At 37.9% G+C, this 13891-nt stretch overlaps 1 protein-coding gene across 1 annotated transcript in view; it reads right to left on the bottom strand.

The window, feature by feature from the left end:
• alk (ALK receptor tyrosine kinase) overlaps positions 1-13891 on the bottom strand; it is a 420903-nt gene that overhangs the window by 150328 nt on the left and 256684 nt on the right. Inside the window, exon 4 of the mRNA XM_063497355.1 lies at positions 4716-4920. Within this exon, the coding sequence (XP_063353425.1) occupies positions 4716-4920 (205 nt within the window). The remainder of the gene's footprint in view (positions 1-4715; positions 4921-13891) is intronic.

The following is a 13891-nucleotide window of genomic DNA, read 5'->3' as shown; positions in this document are numbered from 1 at the left end:
CCCTCCGACCCACAGTAACGACTTATTTGGCTCTTTCTCTTAAGGTGGTTAATTTTTCATTCTTCCATAATTGGTGTACGTTTTTCATTTTTCTACAAAAAAATGTCCATACATTTATTTTTACACTGCGAAACAAACTTGAAGTGGATAAAGTATTATACAAAAAGATTTCATTTTCAAAGATTTCATGTGCTTGGACAACGCCATCAGATGTGATGCAACATTAATGAAACTCAGACGGTCAAGCAGCTTTCAGGACTTTCAAAGCAAGCACTCTCTCCTTGGGTGAAGGCTGGAGCAAAACTTGTGTGATTGTGTTGGAGTTTGTCACAGCAACAAAATATTGCTACATGCAGAAGTTGCATAAGCTTAAAAATGTATTCTTTTATCCTTTAGTTTGACACTTCAAACGACTAATTAATTGAGAAAAATGCTGACTGCACAGTGTAAGGACTATCTACTTGTTATGTGTGATATTATTAATTTCTAAGTCCCAATTTTTCAGAAATAAAAGTGTAGTTTTGGAGGGTCAGTGAAGTTATGTTATGTTATTTTAATGATTTGGCCTTTTGTGGCATTTGTGAAGCTCTAAACGATGTTGGATAAGGGTTTAATTGTTCTTTAAAGAAGTACACAGGAAGGATCAGTTAAACGCATGACAAGAATAAGATACTGGATACAGAACAAAGTCACAGCCAGTGTCTCAAGTGACACCGTGCATAACACATGGCTATTCATTATGATGTTGCTGCATGGCCTGAATTTGTTTTTCCTCCCCAAAAAGCACGATCCTGAGCACAATTGCCACAATCAAATTTTAGTTGTTCTGAAGCATTAATACTAGTGTCTAGTACACTATGAACCCCAGGGGTTTGAATATACACTGAAAACTGAAATCTCTGTGTTCAAACCAATTACTTTATAATTTAATAAGTTTAGAGACAAGAAACTAGCATGGACATGGACAGTGACATTTTTTGCCTCAGTCCTTGAACACTTATTTTGAAATCAAACAATGGAGGTTAAAGTCTATATAAAGTCCTGGCTTTAGTATGACCATGTTAATATAGTTAACAATATATAGAAAGTTCATGGGCAGGACAGAGCAGGCACACTTTGCTCCCCCTCCCCCTCTTGTGTTTAGATGTTGCACCGTCACGTTACGTGACTTAGACGCTTTGGGGAATGTTAAGTTGTTTACATGTTATTTATATTTTCACCAGTTGGTTTTTTGTTGTTGAGAATTTTAATTGTCATTTTTTATTATAGTTTCTCAACAGTACTTGTTTGTTTTAATTTGTTTACTGGTTTGCGTGCACTTTTTATTTAAGATTTTTCTAAAAAAAAATTTAATAATAAAGCATTTTCTATTCAATGATAAACTTTATCCTATTTATGTCCTGGTTTTAATTATTTAATAATAAAAAAAGGAAACATCACAAAAAACACTTAAGGTCATGAAAAGTAATTGAGATTTAGCAATACAATGACGCATCCACCTTATTTATTGAAAAGTATTAGTATCGGTATCGGCGATACTGGCCCGTATTTACTTGGTATCAGATCGATACCCAAATATGCAGTATCGCACACCACTACCTTCAGATCTTGTTTGCTGTATCTTTGTTTGACTGGGTCAGCCAAACAAAGATATTGGCTGAAAAGCGCTATCACTGCTCTCACTGTATGTTTACAATCACTCATTCTGCTGAATATCTCTCTCTCTCTCTCACCATATATATATATATATATATATATATATATATATATATATGGTGAGACAATCCAGCACATAACAGCGGGGTGCAAGATGCTAGCAGGCAAGGCATACACGGAATGGGACACGCCCTCAAGGGTGGTGGAGAATGACCAAGCTAAGATCCTGTGGGACTTCCAGATACAGACGGACAAAATGGTGGTGGCTAACCAACCGGACATAGTGGTGGCAGACAAACAGAAGAAGACAGCCGTAGTGATCGATGTAGCAGTTCCCAATGACAGCAACATCATAAAGACGGAACACGAGAAGCTGGAGAAATACCAAGGGCTCAGAGAAGAGCTCGAGATAATGTGGAGGGTAAAGGTAACATTGGTCCCAGTGGTAATCGGAGCACTAGGTGCGGTGACTCCCAAACTAGGCGAGTGGCTCCAGCAGATCCCAGGAACAACATCGGAGGTCTCTGTCCAGAAGAGCGCAGTCCTAGGAACAGCTAAGATACTGCGCAGGACCCTCAAGCTCCCAGGCCTCTGGTAGAGGACCCGAGCTAGAAGGATAGGGGATTTGTTTTTTTTGTTTTTTTATATATATACACACACATAAATATGTGTGTACATATACATATATATATATATATATATATATATATATATATATATATATATATATATATATATATGTATATGTACACACATATTTATGTGTGTACATATACATATACATATATATATATATATATATATATATATATATATATATATATATATATATGTATGCATGCTATTTCATGCCCAAATTAGCATGGAAATAATTACTTTTGAAGCTTTGGAATTTAGGATGAGATGGACATTAGTACATTAATTTTTTTTTCCTGTATGTTAAACCTGCATTTTAATGTAGAATCCATTATTGTATTCTGAGCTGAATGTCTCCAGCTTCAGGGAAATGTAAAAAATGAATAAAAAATGAATAATGAAGCCTAATAAGATTCAAGCTACCTTGCAGTTAGAAAGACCCTGGTAAGTGACTAATGTGTACAGGGATTTTTTTTTTGTTTCCTACTTGACTAACCTTGTGCTAAATGCCCAGACAACCAAACTGGGCAAACATGTCAAAACACAGCATTAAAATTCAAAGGCAAAGGCACAGATTTGCAATTAGTAACCTGACTGACTCTTCCGATGTTTGTGGGTGGCTCTTCTTGCTTTGTTTTAACCCTCTCTTTTTTTTTATAATAAGAGTGTCTTCCCATCAGAGCAGAAATGTGGGGAGTTTAGCTGAGTGAGTCTACAATGGCAGGGATGGTGTGGGAGGATGGCAGTCTCTGACTACAAATGAGAGCACACACAACGCACAGCCTAATCCGTCACACATGTAATGAGCACGTCCCTGCTTTGCTCCCTTAAGGACACACACACACACATGTTAATGCACACTCCCATTCACGTGCAGCCAAAGCTGGAGGGATGCATATAGCATGATATTCATATGATCCCAGTCCCCTTAAGAGATTAGACACACAAGCACCAAGAAACCACTTCATAGAGGCAAGGTGAGCTCAGCTCTTTGTATTACCACATCCTACAGACACTTTCCCTAAAAAGAGCAGATATGTTAATAAAGCCACCCATGGATATGACCACACATACCAAGTATTAAGTGGTGAAGCGGGTATTGTTATGGCCTCTGTCACCCTGTTGCTCTCAGTGTGAAACGCAGATCTCAGAAAAGCCTTCATTGAAAAGGCAGCGTGAGAGGGCCACAGACCTGGTGTTAATTAAGGATTACTCGCACCATAAGATAATACTAATGCATTAACTTTGACTGCTGCAAAAGTAAATTACACATGGTAGTAACTAACTGCACTGCAAAAAACAGGTCTTAAAAACTAGAAGAAGAAGAAAAGAAAGAAGAAAATTATCTGTAATAGGAAAAATCTAAGTCTTGATCTCTTGACCAGAGTGATCACTGTGTACCATGCTTTCTCACAGTTAAATGCAATGTTGCCAGGCCCAGTTGAAAATGTGGGCCTGTGATGGTTCACTTGCACTCATGCATGGTTTACAATATATTTGAAGAAATGTTAATGTTACAAGGCATTTGTGCCTACTGTGAGTACAAGTATGTGCTGTGAAATATACCCAGCATTCATCGCGGTTATGATACTTGTGAAAAATATAATGAAGACAAACTCTGAATGGTTCCCATTCACAAATCTTTAGTTTTACAAAGACCATAAAGTCACTCTAAACATCACTATCTACTGTCACTGTAGCAGTAGCCCACTGCACTAATGGTGTCACATCTTTACTAAGCTTACATGCAGGTAAATAAAATGCAGCATTAACCATGCAACTGTAAATATAATGGAACAAACTCAAAGTTAACACAGCATAACATCAAATTTAAAACTCTTGCTAAAATACATACACCTGGTAAATATATCCCTCTCGCCTGCTCTAACATTGTGCTTAAAACAAAGAATTGCAGTTGTACTGCCTAACCTTCCTTTGATAAAATGGACCAATATTCAGTTTAAATACACTAAAGTACCAGGGGGAATTTCACTTTTCTATATAACTGGCCAGATTATCACATTTATTTTTTTTCCATTAAGGTGTGTCTTGTTTATATGTGAAAGGGTAATATGCTAGAAAACAGAAAAGCATCAACAAAGCAGTTTTGTACCTGTCAGTGTTGAAACAGCAAGCGCAACAAGTTCTAAATCTTATGAATGAATAAACACAGACGCAAAACTAAATCTTTAAAATAAGTAAATGCTCCAAAATAAAATGTCCTGATAAGAAGAGATGTCAGACAAAAAACAAGCACACATTGTCTTCAATGAAGATATTTCATCTCAGCTTTTTGAACTCCACAGTAAAACACATTTTGGTGGTTTCTAATTCCCTCAAATCATCAACAAAAATTTAATTAACCACAGAGAAAGGAATCCTAACACTTCTGCCCAATTGTAGTTGTATAGAAATTGGCTTACCCTGTGATGCGCGGGAGAGTGTCGGTGGAGAAGAGGGAGAGAGGGGACTTGTCTCGCATTATAAGCCAAACAGTGTACTGCCCACTTTGCCTGGGGTGGAAGAACACAGCCATGTCCAGGCTACAAGGACCTTGTCCCCCCCATAGCCAAGGACTGAGCACCCAGGGGCCTCCAAACGCTGAACCGTTCACCCAGAGAAACTCACCTGAGGGAGAGAGGAAAAGCAAACAAGTGTAAAACCAAGACTAGAGATTGACTAAATGCATGAGTACAAAAGCCTGAAAATGATCCGGAATCTTGCATGCATGATATGATGTTGTAGCATGTTTCGTGATGATTTATGGGAAGTAGAACGAGATAGTTTTAAGGCCACATCTGAGGCTAGCCCTTGAAGAAAATTAATAAAATAAAGCTGCTTTGAAAATAAGCTGTCAGTGACACCCTGTGCACAAAAAAGTCAAGCAGGGGGGAAAAGGAAAAAAAATCAAAGAGATTTTTTTATAGCTTTGATATTCCATTTCACTTTCTATTAAGCTCACTCAAGGAAGAAGTTGATCAGAAGCACATAGTTCGGTATCTGTGTGTGTGTGTGTGTGGCAAAGCGGCACAAAGAAACTCAACTTAAAAGGAAGAAAATCCATTTTTAACAGGCTCAGTTAAGTAAAGTATTGTTAATGAGGAGATTATTAAAAAAATTCAAACCAAAAATCTTAAATAAGAAGGAATAACTGATTTTCTGTTGTTCACACAAAGTATTCAAGGTCAATTTGCCTTTGTTTAGCTGTTTATTCGTGTTTGGTGTATCAGGAAGAGATGCAGAAATACATCTGGATTTTTTTTTAAAAGTACTGTAGTATGTGCCCTTCATTTTATTGTTTCATTATCTAGGTAGTACTTCAATCCCTAGATAATGGCACTAGTTGCTTCCCAGGGTTATTGAAACATTCTTCTCCAATGGGGTCACATGTGTCTCTCTGCGTTAGTTAGACACCGAACTTAAACAGCTTTTTGCTATTAGTCATCTACACAGCTTTTGCATTGGAACACATTAACAGAACAGATGTTTCTTAAAATCTCTAAAAGTGATTTCAAAGCCTAAATCTAGCTTATTTAGTCTTAACTAAGTGCCAAATGGTACAAACTGTATGAATCTGCAATTAGGTGGCACCAAAACATCTGACGCCACAAGTCAAGATACTTCTAGTTTGCTTTTGTTTGTCTGGAAGTGCACCGACGCCACTTTTGGGCTGATAACGAAAGTTATCGCAGCACTATTCACAAGCATTCTAAAGAATGTGTAGTCGTGTGAGGATGTTTAGGTTTCTCAGTTATTATAAGTGTTCAGTGGCGTTTGAGGTGACTGTGGAAGAAAGTAATTGTCAGTTGGTACTTGTTGATCTTTGAGGTGCGTTTTGGCTCATTATCGTGCTGCGGTATGACTCCTTGTCCATAAAGAGGCACAGCAGAGGGTGGAGCATGCCTTTGAAAAATGCAGTACTGCTTCTTCTGAGTCATAGTGTAGTACACGATTGACTATGGATAAGAGAGGTACCATCCCCTCTCTTATCTTTGTCTCCTTACATTCACCGTTCTGTTAATGCCAATAATGTCTAATATGGATTCAACAATAAATATGATCTCCTTCCATCATCTACTCATGTATCCACCCAAAAGCATTTCCTTTTGTAAATCTGGTGTGATGTCTTACGCTAAAAAAGGTTTTTAAAAAACCTTGGAAACCTTCATTTCACACGGAGAGAGTCTATCTTCACTAGAAGCTTTTACTTAGTAATTTTTCCTCACTAAAACAATGCTGCTTAGCCAGCAATGTTCTGCTGGAACCTTGAGGCACAGCCACATTTATAGCAGGTGAACAATGGCTGTAGCTGAATAAGTCTCTTGTGAGTCAATCAAATCCACCCCAGTGCCATGCAAACGCTGCTTTATTGGAAGGATACAAGTCAAGAGAATCAAACTTTTTGTAGAAAGCAGGGAAAATGGGCACAAACATGCTACAATTTGGCTGCTGACATAGAAATAGTGGAGAAGCTGAAATACACTTTTAAATATTTCTAAACCCTCAAACTTTGTATTTCTGGTATTAATGGCGGATACTTTTTCAAAGCTTTTTCTGTCCTTGTCAGCAAGGGAATAATTCTACTTTATGTTTATTAGAGAGGTCATAGTGGGTGGTGGTAGTGCCTACAGAATTATCCTTCTCTGATAACAAATGCCTTCCCCTATCCCACGGGGCTGTTGAAAAAAAACTGGATAATTTGAAGGCCTTCACATTGGAGTGCTCCAGTTAAGCCTCATTTGCTCTGCTTTCCACATTTGAATGCTTCTTACACAGAGGGTCCAGACAATTTGGCAAGGACAGTATGAATGCTTACAACAAGTTTCAGGCAATGTGGACTGAATGCATTTTCTACACACCCAACAGCAATCTGATATAAAGGTTTTAAGACTTAGCCTGGAAGGGTTTTGGGCCCGAAGGCTGAAAACTATTAACTCTCCTTTCCCAGTTCTAATAAGATGGAGAAATACCTGCTTGGGAGCAATTACTGGCAGGGCACAAATTATAATGGCAAAGTGCAAAGCAAAGACTGTAATTTGGTTAGTAGAGTTCAGCTTTAGCTTTACCCCTAAATACTGCTGCCTAACAGAGTTTGATAGTCTTATTTAATGCATCACAATATCCGCTTCCTCTGACTGTCTTCCCAAATTTGCATAGTGCAACATCATCATTGACGGGGTATTAAGCAGATGGGATCACTCAACTGCTTATATTGAGAAAAAAAAACATTAAAACATCACGAGACAAAGCATTAGGCAAGATTTGTGTTTGTTTGTTACATATGTTGTTCCACTGCTGGATGCTAATATTTAAAATGAGCAGGGTGAAAAAAATGCCTGGATCCATGAATATAAATCATGCAAAGCTAATCTAGTATGTCCAAGACTAGAAATCCTGTGTTTGTAAATTAGCATAATTAGCATTATATGCTCTTTAAATCAGCAGCAATTGCATGTTTAAACATGGAGCAGTGAACACAGCTCTTATTTGGCCTGACAATATTAAGTGACATAACAAAGATAAAGTTAGCTCTCTTGAAAGATAACCTGCAATTAAAAGATAAGAACTGTGATCCAACGGTCCTTTTACTCTGTTTGTTTTTCTTTCAGTATATTTCATAATTAAATTGCGTACTGACGGCCCGAGAGCTGCTTGAGGCATCATAAACAAACATATTGATGTGACTGTTGTGCATTCAATGTTGTCAGCGTCGGGGTAGAAAACTTGTTATCAAGTCTTTTTAAAAACACAAATTATCAACTGCAGCATGTATGCTTTTATCTGTTAGTAGCTAATAGGTATAGGAATATATCCAAGATCAAGCTATGACACTAGAAACTTGCTTTATTTATTTATTTTTTAATCAAAGTTGTACTTTTTGTACTGTTTTCTTATCCATGGTCGTAATAATTTTGCATGCAAACACGTTTTAAAAATGTAAACTATTCCTTATTAGAATTTATTCATCTAGGAGAGTCCAAGAATAAAATATATACGTCAAAATCTAACATTTAAGACTTTATGAAAATGAAAATTATGAAAACTTTATGAAAATTACAACTTTTCTCAAGAGCTATTCATAATGGAAAAACAACCCTCATTCCTAAAACAAGAACTCTTAAGTAACCACCAATCTATACACTTTGATTTTAACCCACACTACCACTAGTACTCTACTTGACCTATTATTCTTTGCAAATGGAGTTTCTTGTAGGCAATTTCTTATTTATCCGTGAAGTTCAACCTCAGTGACACCAGCTTAATCTGCAGTGCCTCTAAACTGGTACTTGATTGCTGCCCTTGCGATGAGGAAGACAAGCCCCAAAACACAGAAGCAAGAAACATTTCAATCCAAAGTGAAAGTTCTATTCTGTATCATTGAATCAAGCTGGTAAACAATTTTCTCCCTCTCTCTCTCTGTGCAGTTACCGATTCAATCAACGGAGGCTCTTGTTGACATAGCATACCAAATCCAACTGTTGGAGAGAACAGAATTCCCTCAGATAATAAAATTGCAGCTAAAGGCCTGAGAGAAGGAGGAAAACAAACAATTCAGATTGTATTCTCTGCCAAATCCTCTTATAACATAATGCATTTACCCAGGGCCAGCACAGGATTTCTGGGGTCCCAACAATTTGACTGACAAACATTTTAATTTACAACCCATTCATCTGATCAACACGGTGACACAGCTTCCACAGTAGCAAAATGGTGTTAAAGTATGTTCTGCATGCTGATAAAAAGCTATCTTGTGATAGTGTATTGTTGGTGGTTTCTGCAATAAAACTGTTTACTGCTGCAGTGATTTCAAATTTAAATCTGGTGTGCTGTTATGGTGAAAGGGGACGACATCAGTAAAATTGCAATCAGGGACTGCGATTCACTGGCAGGGCTGAAAATTCCCTCTACATCACACAAAAATTACGTTACTTGATTGATTGATTGATTGATTATACTTTATTCATCCCGAGGGAAATTGGGTTAAGGCTGCCAGCCGTGCCATCGCCGTCTTACCCATCCGACCATACATACATTACACAAACATCACATGGGGAAGACAGGTCAGAGGGGTTATAACATAGAAAAGCACAACATGAGGAAAGATAAGGAGAAAAAAATAACTCCCCCCAGACTGAGCTCCAACAGGGAGATCAGTTTGAGAACAGAAAAAAACACCTCTGCACATAGCACATGAAAAAAACTCTTAATACACCAAAGAAACACATGACAAGCAACAGGGGTGGGTAAAGGGTGAGAGACAGCCAATGTAGACAGTACATCCGGGCTCCATGATCCACCGTCAGCATCGGAAGGGAATAAGCGTCGAAGGCGTTTGGAGGGGGGATGAGTGTATATCTGCATGTGTATATATGTCTGTGTGCGTGTGTGTGTATGTGTCCAGAGTTCAGCTGAGACAGTGTCCTTCGCCCTGCCAGGCTAAGTAAACAGTCTTCCAGCCAACCCAGGTGGCCTTGCATAGAATGGGAAGAACAGTCTCAACACAGTCGTAATCAGGGTGTTGTTGTTCAGCTCCAGCCTTGAGCCCACAGCTGGCGCCGAAGGGGTCTCCGCATAAAATGATGATGATTTTTACTTTAGTGCGAACAACTCATAAGAAGTCCAGTCCAACACTGGTCTCTCAATCTCCCGTTGGAGAGCCGTGAGCTTTCTATGATGTTATCCAAACTTGCGTTCCGTGGTGTTGTCATTCTTGTGGTCAAAGAGCAGGTTCTGAGAACTCACGATCGCAGTGCGCTTCCCAAGATGTGATCAATTTGTGCCCAGAGGTGTTATTCCGAGCGAGCCCCTCCAGATGTAATCAGTTTGCACTCAGAGGTCTTGTTCTGAGTATTCACGGCAGCCGTGCGGTTCTCCAAGATCTCATCCGTGCTGCGCTCAATGACCCATTTCGAGAAACTCACGCCTCGTCCCGTCGTTTCAATCCCAGCGGGCAGCCTTGTGGGGGTTTGAACAGCCGCTCCCGCTTCCTTAATTCTTCGATAAGCCAGGGCCAAGCCAGCTCCGATCAGCAAGAACCCTGTTATCATGGTTCCGAATAGGTAGATATCTTCAGCACTCAGGCTCACCCGAGCCCAGACTTCTCGTTGAGAAGGGGGTGTCAATTGCATTCAGAGACCAGTTGATCAAATCCATAATTCCTCTTTTAGGTTTTAGAGAACAGACTGTGAGAGAGTGTTCCAGGGAAAAGTAATACAAAAAACACGAGACTAGACAAGGACACAAGAGGCTAAGCAGGGAAGCTAAGGGAGAGGAGAGGAGGAGGAAAAAAAAGTGCGACCGCCTTCGCCAAGAGCAAGAGACTTTGCACTTGACCGAGATGGCATGTGTATTGTTTTGGGTTTCTGAGAACATCAAGACAATATCTTCTCATTTTTCCACCATATTATTATCTTTAAATGTACTATAAGGCAATATCCTGCAGTTCAGTGCCACAAACATTCCAGTCTTGTAATGGTGAAGAACCTGTCTAAAAACTTCAGCATCCAAATCATGATCAGGATGAAATGCAGGAATACAAAAGTTAATCTTTCTAAGTTGGGCCAAGCCCCACTTCTAGTATAATGACATGTAAATCCACTCAAACAGCCTGAGTAATCTAGCTACCAAGCAAACCAGACTAATCACATAACCTCCTCCTTCCCCCAGGCAAAACTGCTTTTTAGTAATCATCATGAACCATTATAGAAAGTGTAAAAAGATGAATCACTCTCTGTTTTTTCTTCAGGGATTCGGAAGAAGAAGCAAGAAAAAGAAGATTTTTAAACATAATTTTGGGACAAATGCGAAAAAGAAACCCCACTCATACTGTGATTTCCATTGATTTTTAATTTCACCATTAAAAGTTGACTTTGTTTGGTGGTTGAATAAAAGTGTACTCTAGAGCATTTTCTGGTTATAGCGTGAAAGAGTTATTAAACATGTGAGTGGAATTATATGTCTATACAGTGTCTGTTTGTCTTTGTCAACTAAATGCTAATCATACTGATTTTATTGTAGGTTACCTTATAGTGCACATAAAACCAATAGCTCTCTGCTCTCTTATGCAGAAACATCCCAATTGCACTTAAAGCTTTCACTGTCTTTAAAAACAGTGCTGTTTTCTGGACTGTTTCAGGACTGCACAGAGCTCGCATGTATGACAGACAGATTTTAATGCAAAACTGGATCAAAAATATTCAATAATGAACGATTAATAATATGACTAACCGGATGAAGACCTAATGGTTTAAAACACCAAGTGTAAACACGGTAAACGCACGTTGTGTCCTCTCACACTGCGTCCGCTGCCAAGTTCTGAAAATTTTAATAAGAATGAAAATAATGTGAGTAAAAAATAACACAAATCTGAATAAGTGAACATGAAATGTTCACAGGCATGCTGCCCATTCTAGGTGCAACTCAGTGTGAAGTTTAATGTGCGTAAAAGAACAAAAAAAACATCATGCGTGGGAGTACAAAGCAAACCACAGTTTTGTTTTGATTTTGTTTTTTTCCTGGGCTACATGGTTTAAAAAGGAAATGGCTTATTGTGACTATACAACAGAAGCTGATATGGAGGGGGTGTACAGGTCATGGTCTGCTGTGAGGGGCATGCAGAAAAGATGCCAATGGAATAACACGGATAGAAAACACTTGCAATTCAATTTGAGTGACTTTATTCTTATTTCAAAATGTGTGTGTGTTTTTCTTTAACAAAGTTAAAGAAAAACATTGCATTTGTTCATTACTCCAGTTTGCTGTGTGGCAAACACTAACTCCTCTGCCCTCTAAGCTACAACTAAAACATAAAAACAGTTCAGATAAGCAGTATTTATAAAGGTCATCATGAGTGTGTGAAAAGGTAGGTGGGATGTGAGACAGGACACAGTTTTTTTAAATGTAAATTTTGTTAACTGTATTAGCTTCTCATTTTCTTTAGGCTTCCTTCCTTTTTGTAAAACAGGGTTATGTGTCCAAATAAAACAATTTATGTTGTAACACTGGTCAGGATCAATACAGTCGAAAGAATGCTGCTGTTTCTCCAGTAAATTCTATTTGGCACCAGGACTCTAGTTTTGGGACCTCCCCACACATACATGGAAAGGAGTATGGAGAGCACAGTAGACTCCAGTGATAACTGGTATGACATTGATTTTGTCAGAAACAGCATTAAAGGTGGAGGTGGGTTGCAAAGCAGCTAACAAATGTGCAGACAGGCTTGAGTAGCTTAAAAATAGCACAAACTGGATGTGTAAAGTGTTGGCTGAGCCATTAGCTGATGTGAGCTGACGCTCAGATGAGCTGATCTGCCAAGATTGCAGCTGAGCTTGATTTGTTGCCTGCTGGAACAGTGTGTTGAATTATTGGTGAAAGCTATCAGAAGTGCAGGACAATTAAACAAACACACACACACACAAAAAAAATCAATATAGACAAAGTGATTTATTTCTACACCAGAACTGACTGTTCTGTTGACCAGCTGATCTTATTTGTTGGAACCAATTTGTACTAGAATGCAGTGCATTCACAAAATACCTCACTTTCATAGGCAGAACAAAATATTTCCCCAAACCAAGGCAAAATACCTTGAACACAGTAACATGACTGACATACAGGTCATTTTAAACATATAAATATTAAAATATTGCAAATTGAATCCTCAAACATATTGTAATGCTTTTGAGAAGTAAAAACATTTATTTAAAAAATGTATTTTCTAAAATACATCTTATTATATTATATATATTAGTAATCATAATAACACAACATAATAATCACAATCACAGTCTAACTCTGCAGAATGTCAGCGAAATTGTTATTTTGGCTGCAAAAGCAATCAAGGAGATAACAGCTGATCACCTTTAATTTATAACAACAAAATTAGTCAGTGGAGAATTAATGGGAAAAACAGCCCTCAAACTTTTGACAGAACACAGAAACTGGAAGAAGACCTCATTAACCACTGGAAACAAATATATTCCTTTGATCATCACAGTCAAGTCCCATGGTTTTGTCTTTTACTTTGTCATGCATATTTCAACATGATTTCTCTATAAAAATGACATACAGAGTAAAATGTAAGAAGGAAATTATCAAGCACATGTGGCTTTTTAGCCCATAAATCTTTAATACCCTTTAAATAATCCAATATCTACTTGTAAACACGATACATATTTAACAAGTTTAATACAGTATTTTCTGTGTGTTCTGTTCACTCTTTTAAGCACACCTCACATATTTAAGTTGTTGTTTTAATCATCTTTGATTGAATGCAGTAATTTAATTTTGGTAAGGATTTTCACAGCATTTGAACGTGATATTTTACTTAAGCAGAGGTTATTAGGCTCCAGTTTTTGGAGATCTATAGTTATTACCAGGAACTCTGACTTCTTTATTAGTTTAAGTTGATTTATTTTAATTTCAAGGGACTCAACCACACTAAGAATAGTGAATTGATTGATTTACTTTGCATCATTAATTAATTAATTAATTAATTCAAAGAACTGGAAGATTTGATGCTGACAATGCAACAATAACACTGCAAAATTAATATATCTTGCATTTTGGTGTTTGGCAGAGTTTTGCTACTGGGAACGTG

This window comes from Pelmatolapia mariae, linkage group LG16_19, assembly GCF_036321145.2.
Source record: "Pelmatolapia mariae isolate MD_Pm_ZW linkage group LG16_19, Pm_UMD_F_2, whole genome shotgun sequence".
NCBI classification, from domain to species: domain Eukaryota; kingdom Metazoa; phylum Chordata; class Actinopteri; order Cichliformes; family Cichlidae; genus Pelmatolapia; species Pelmatolapia mariae.
Note: the sequence above shows the minus strand (reverse complement) of the source record. Positions and strands in the feature narration are given on the sequence as shown.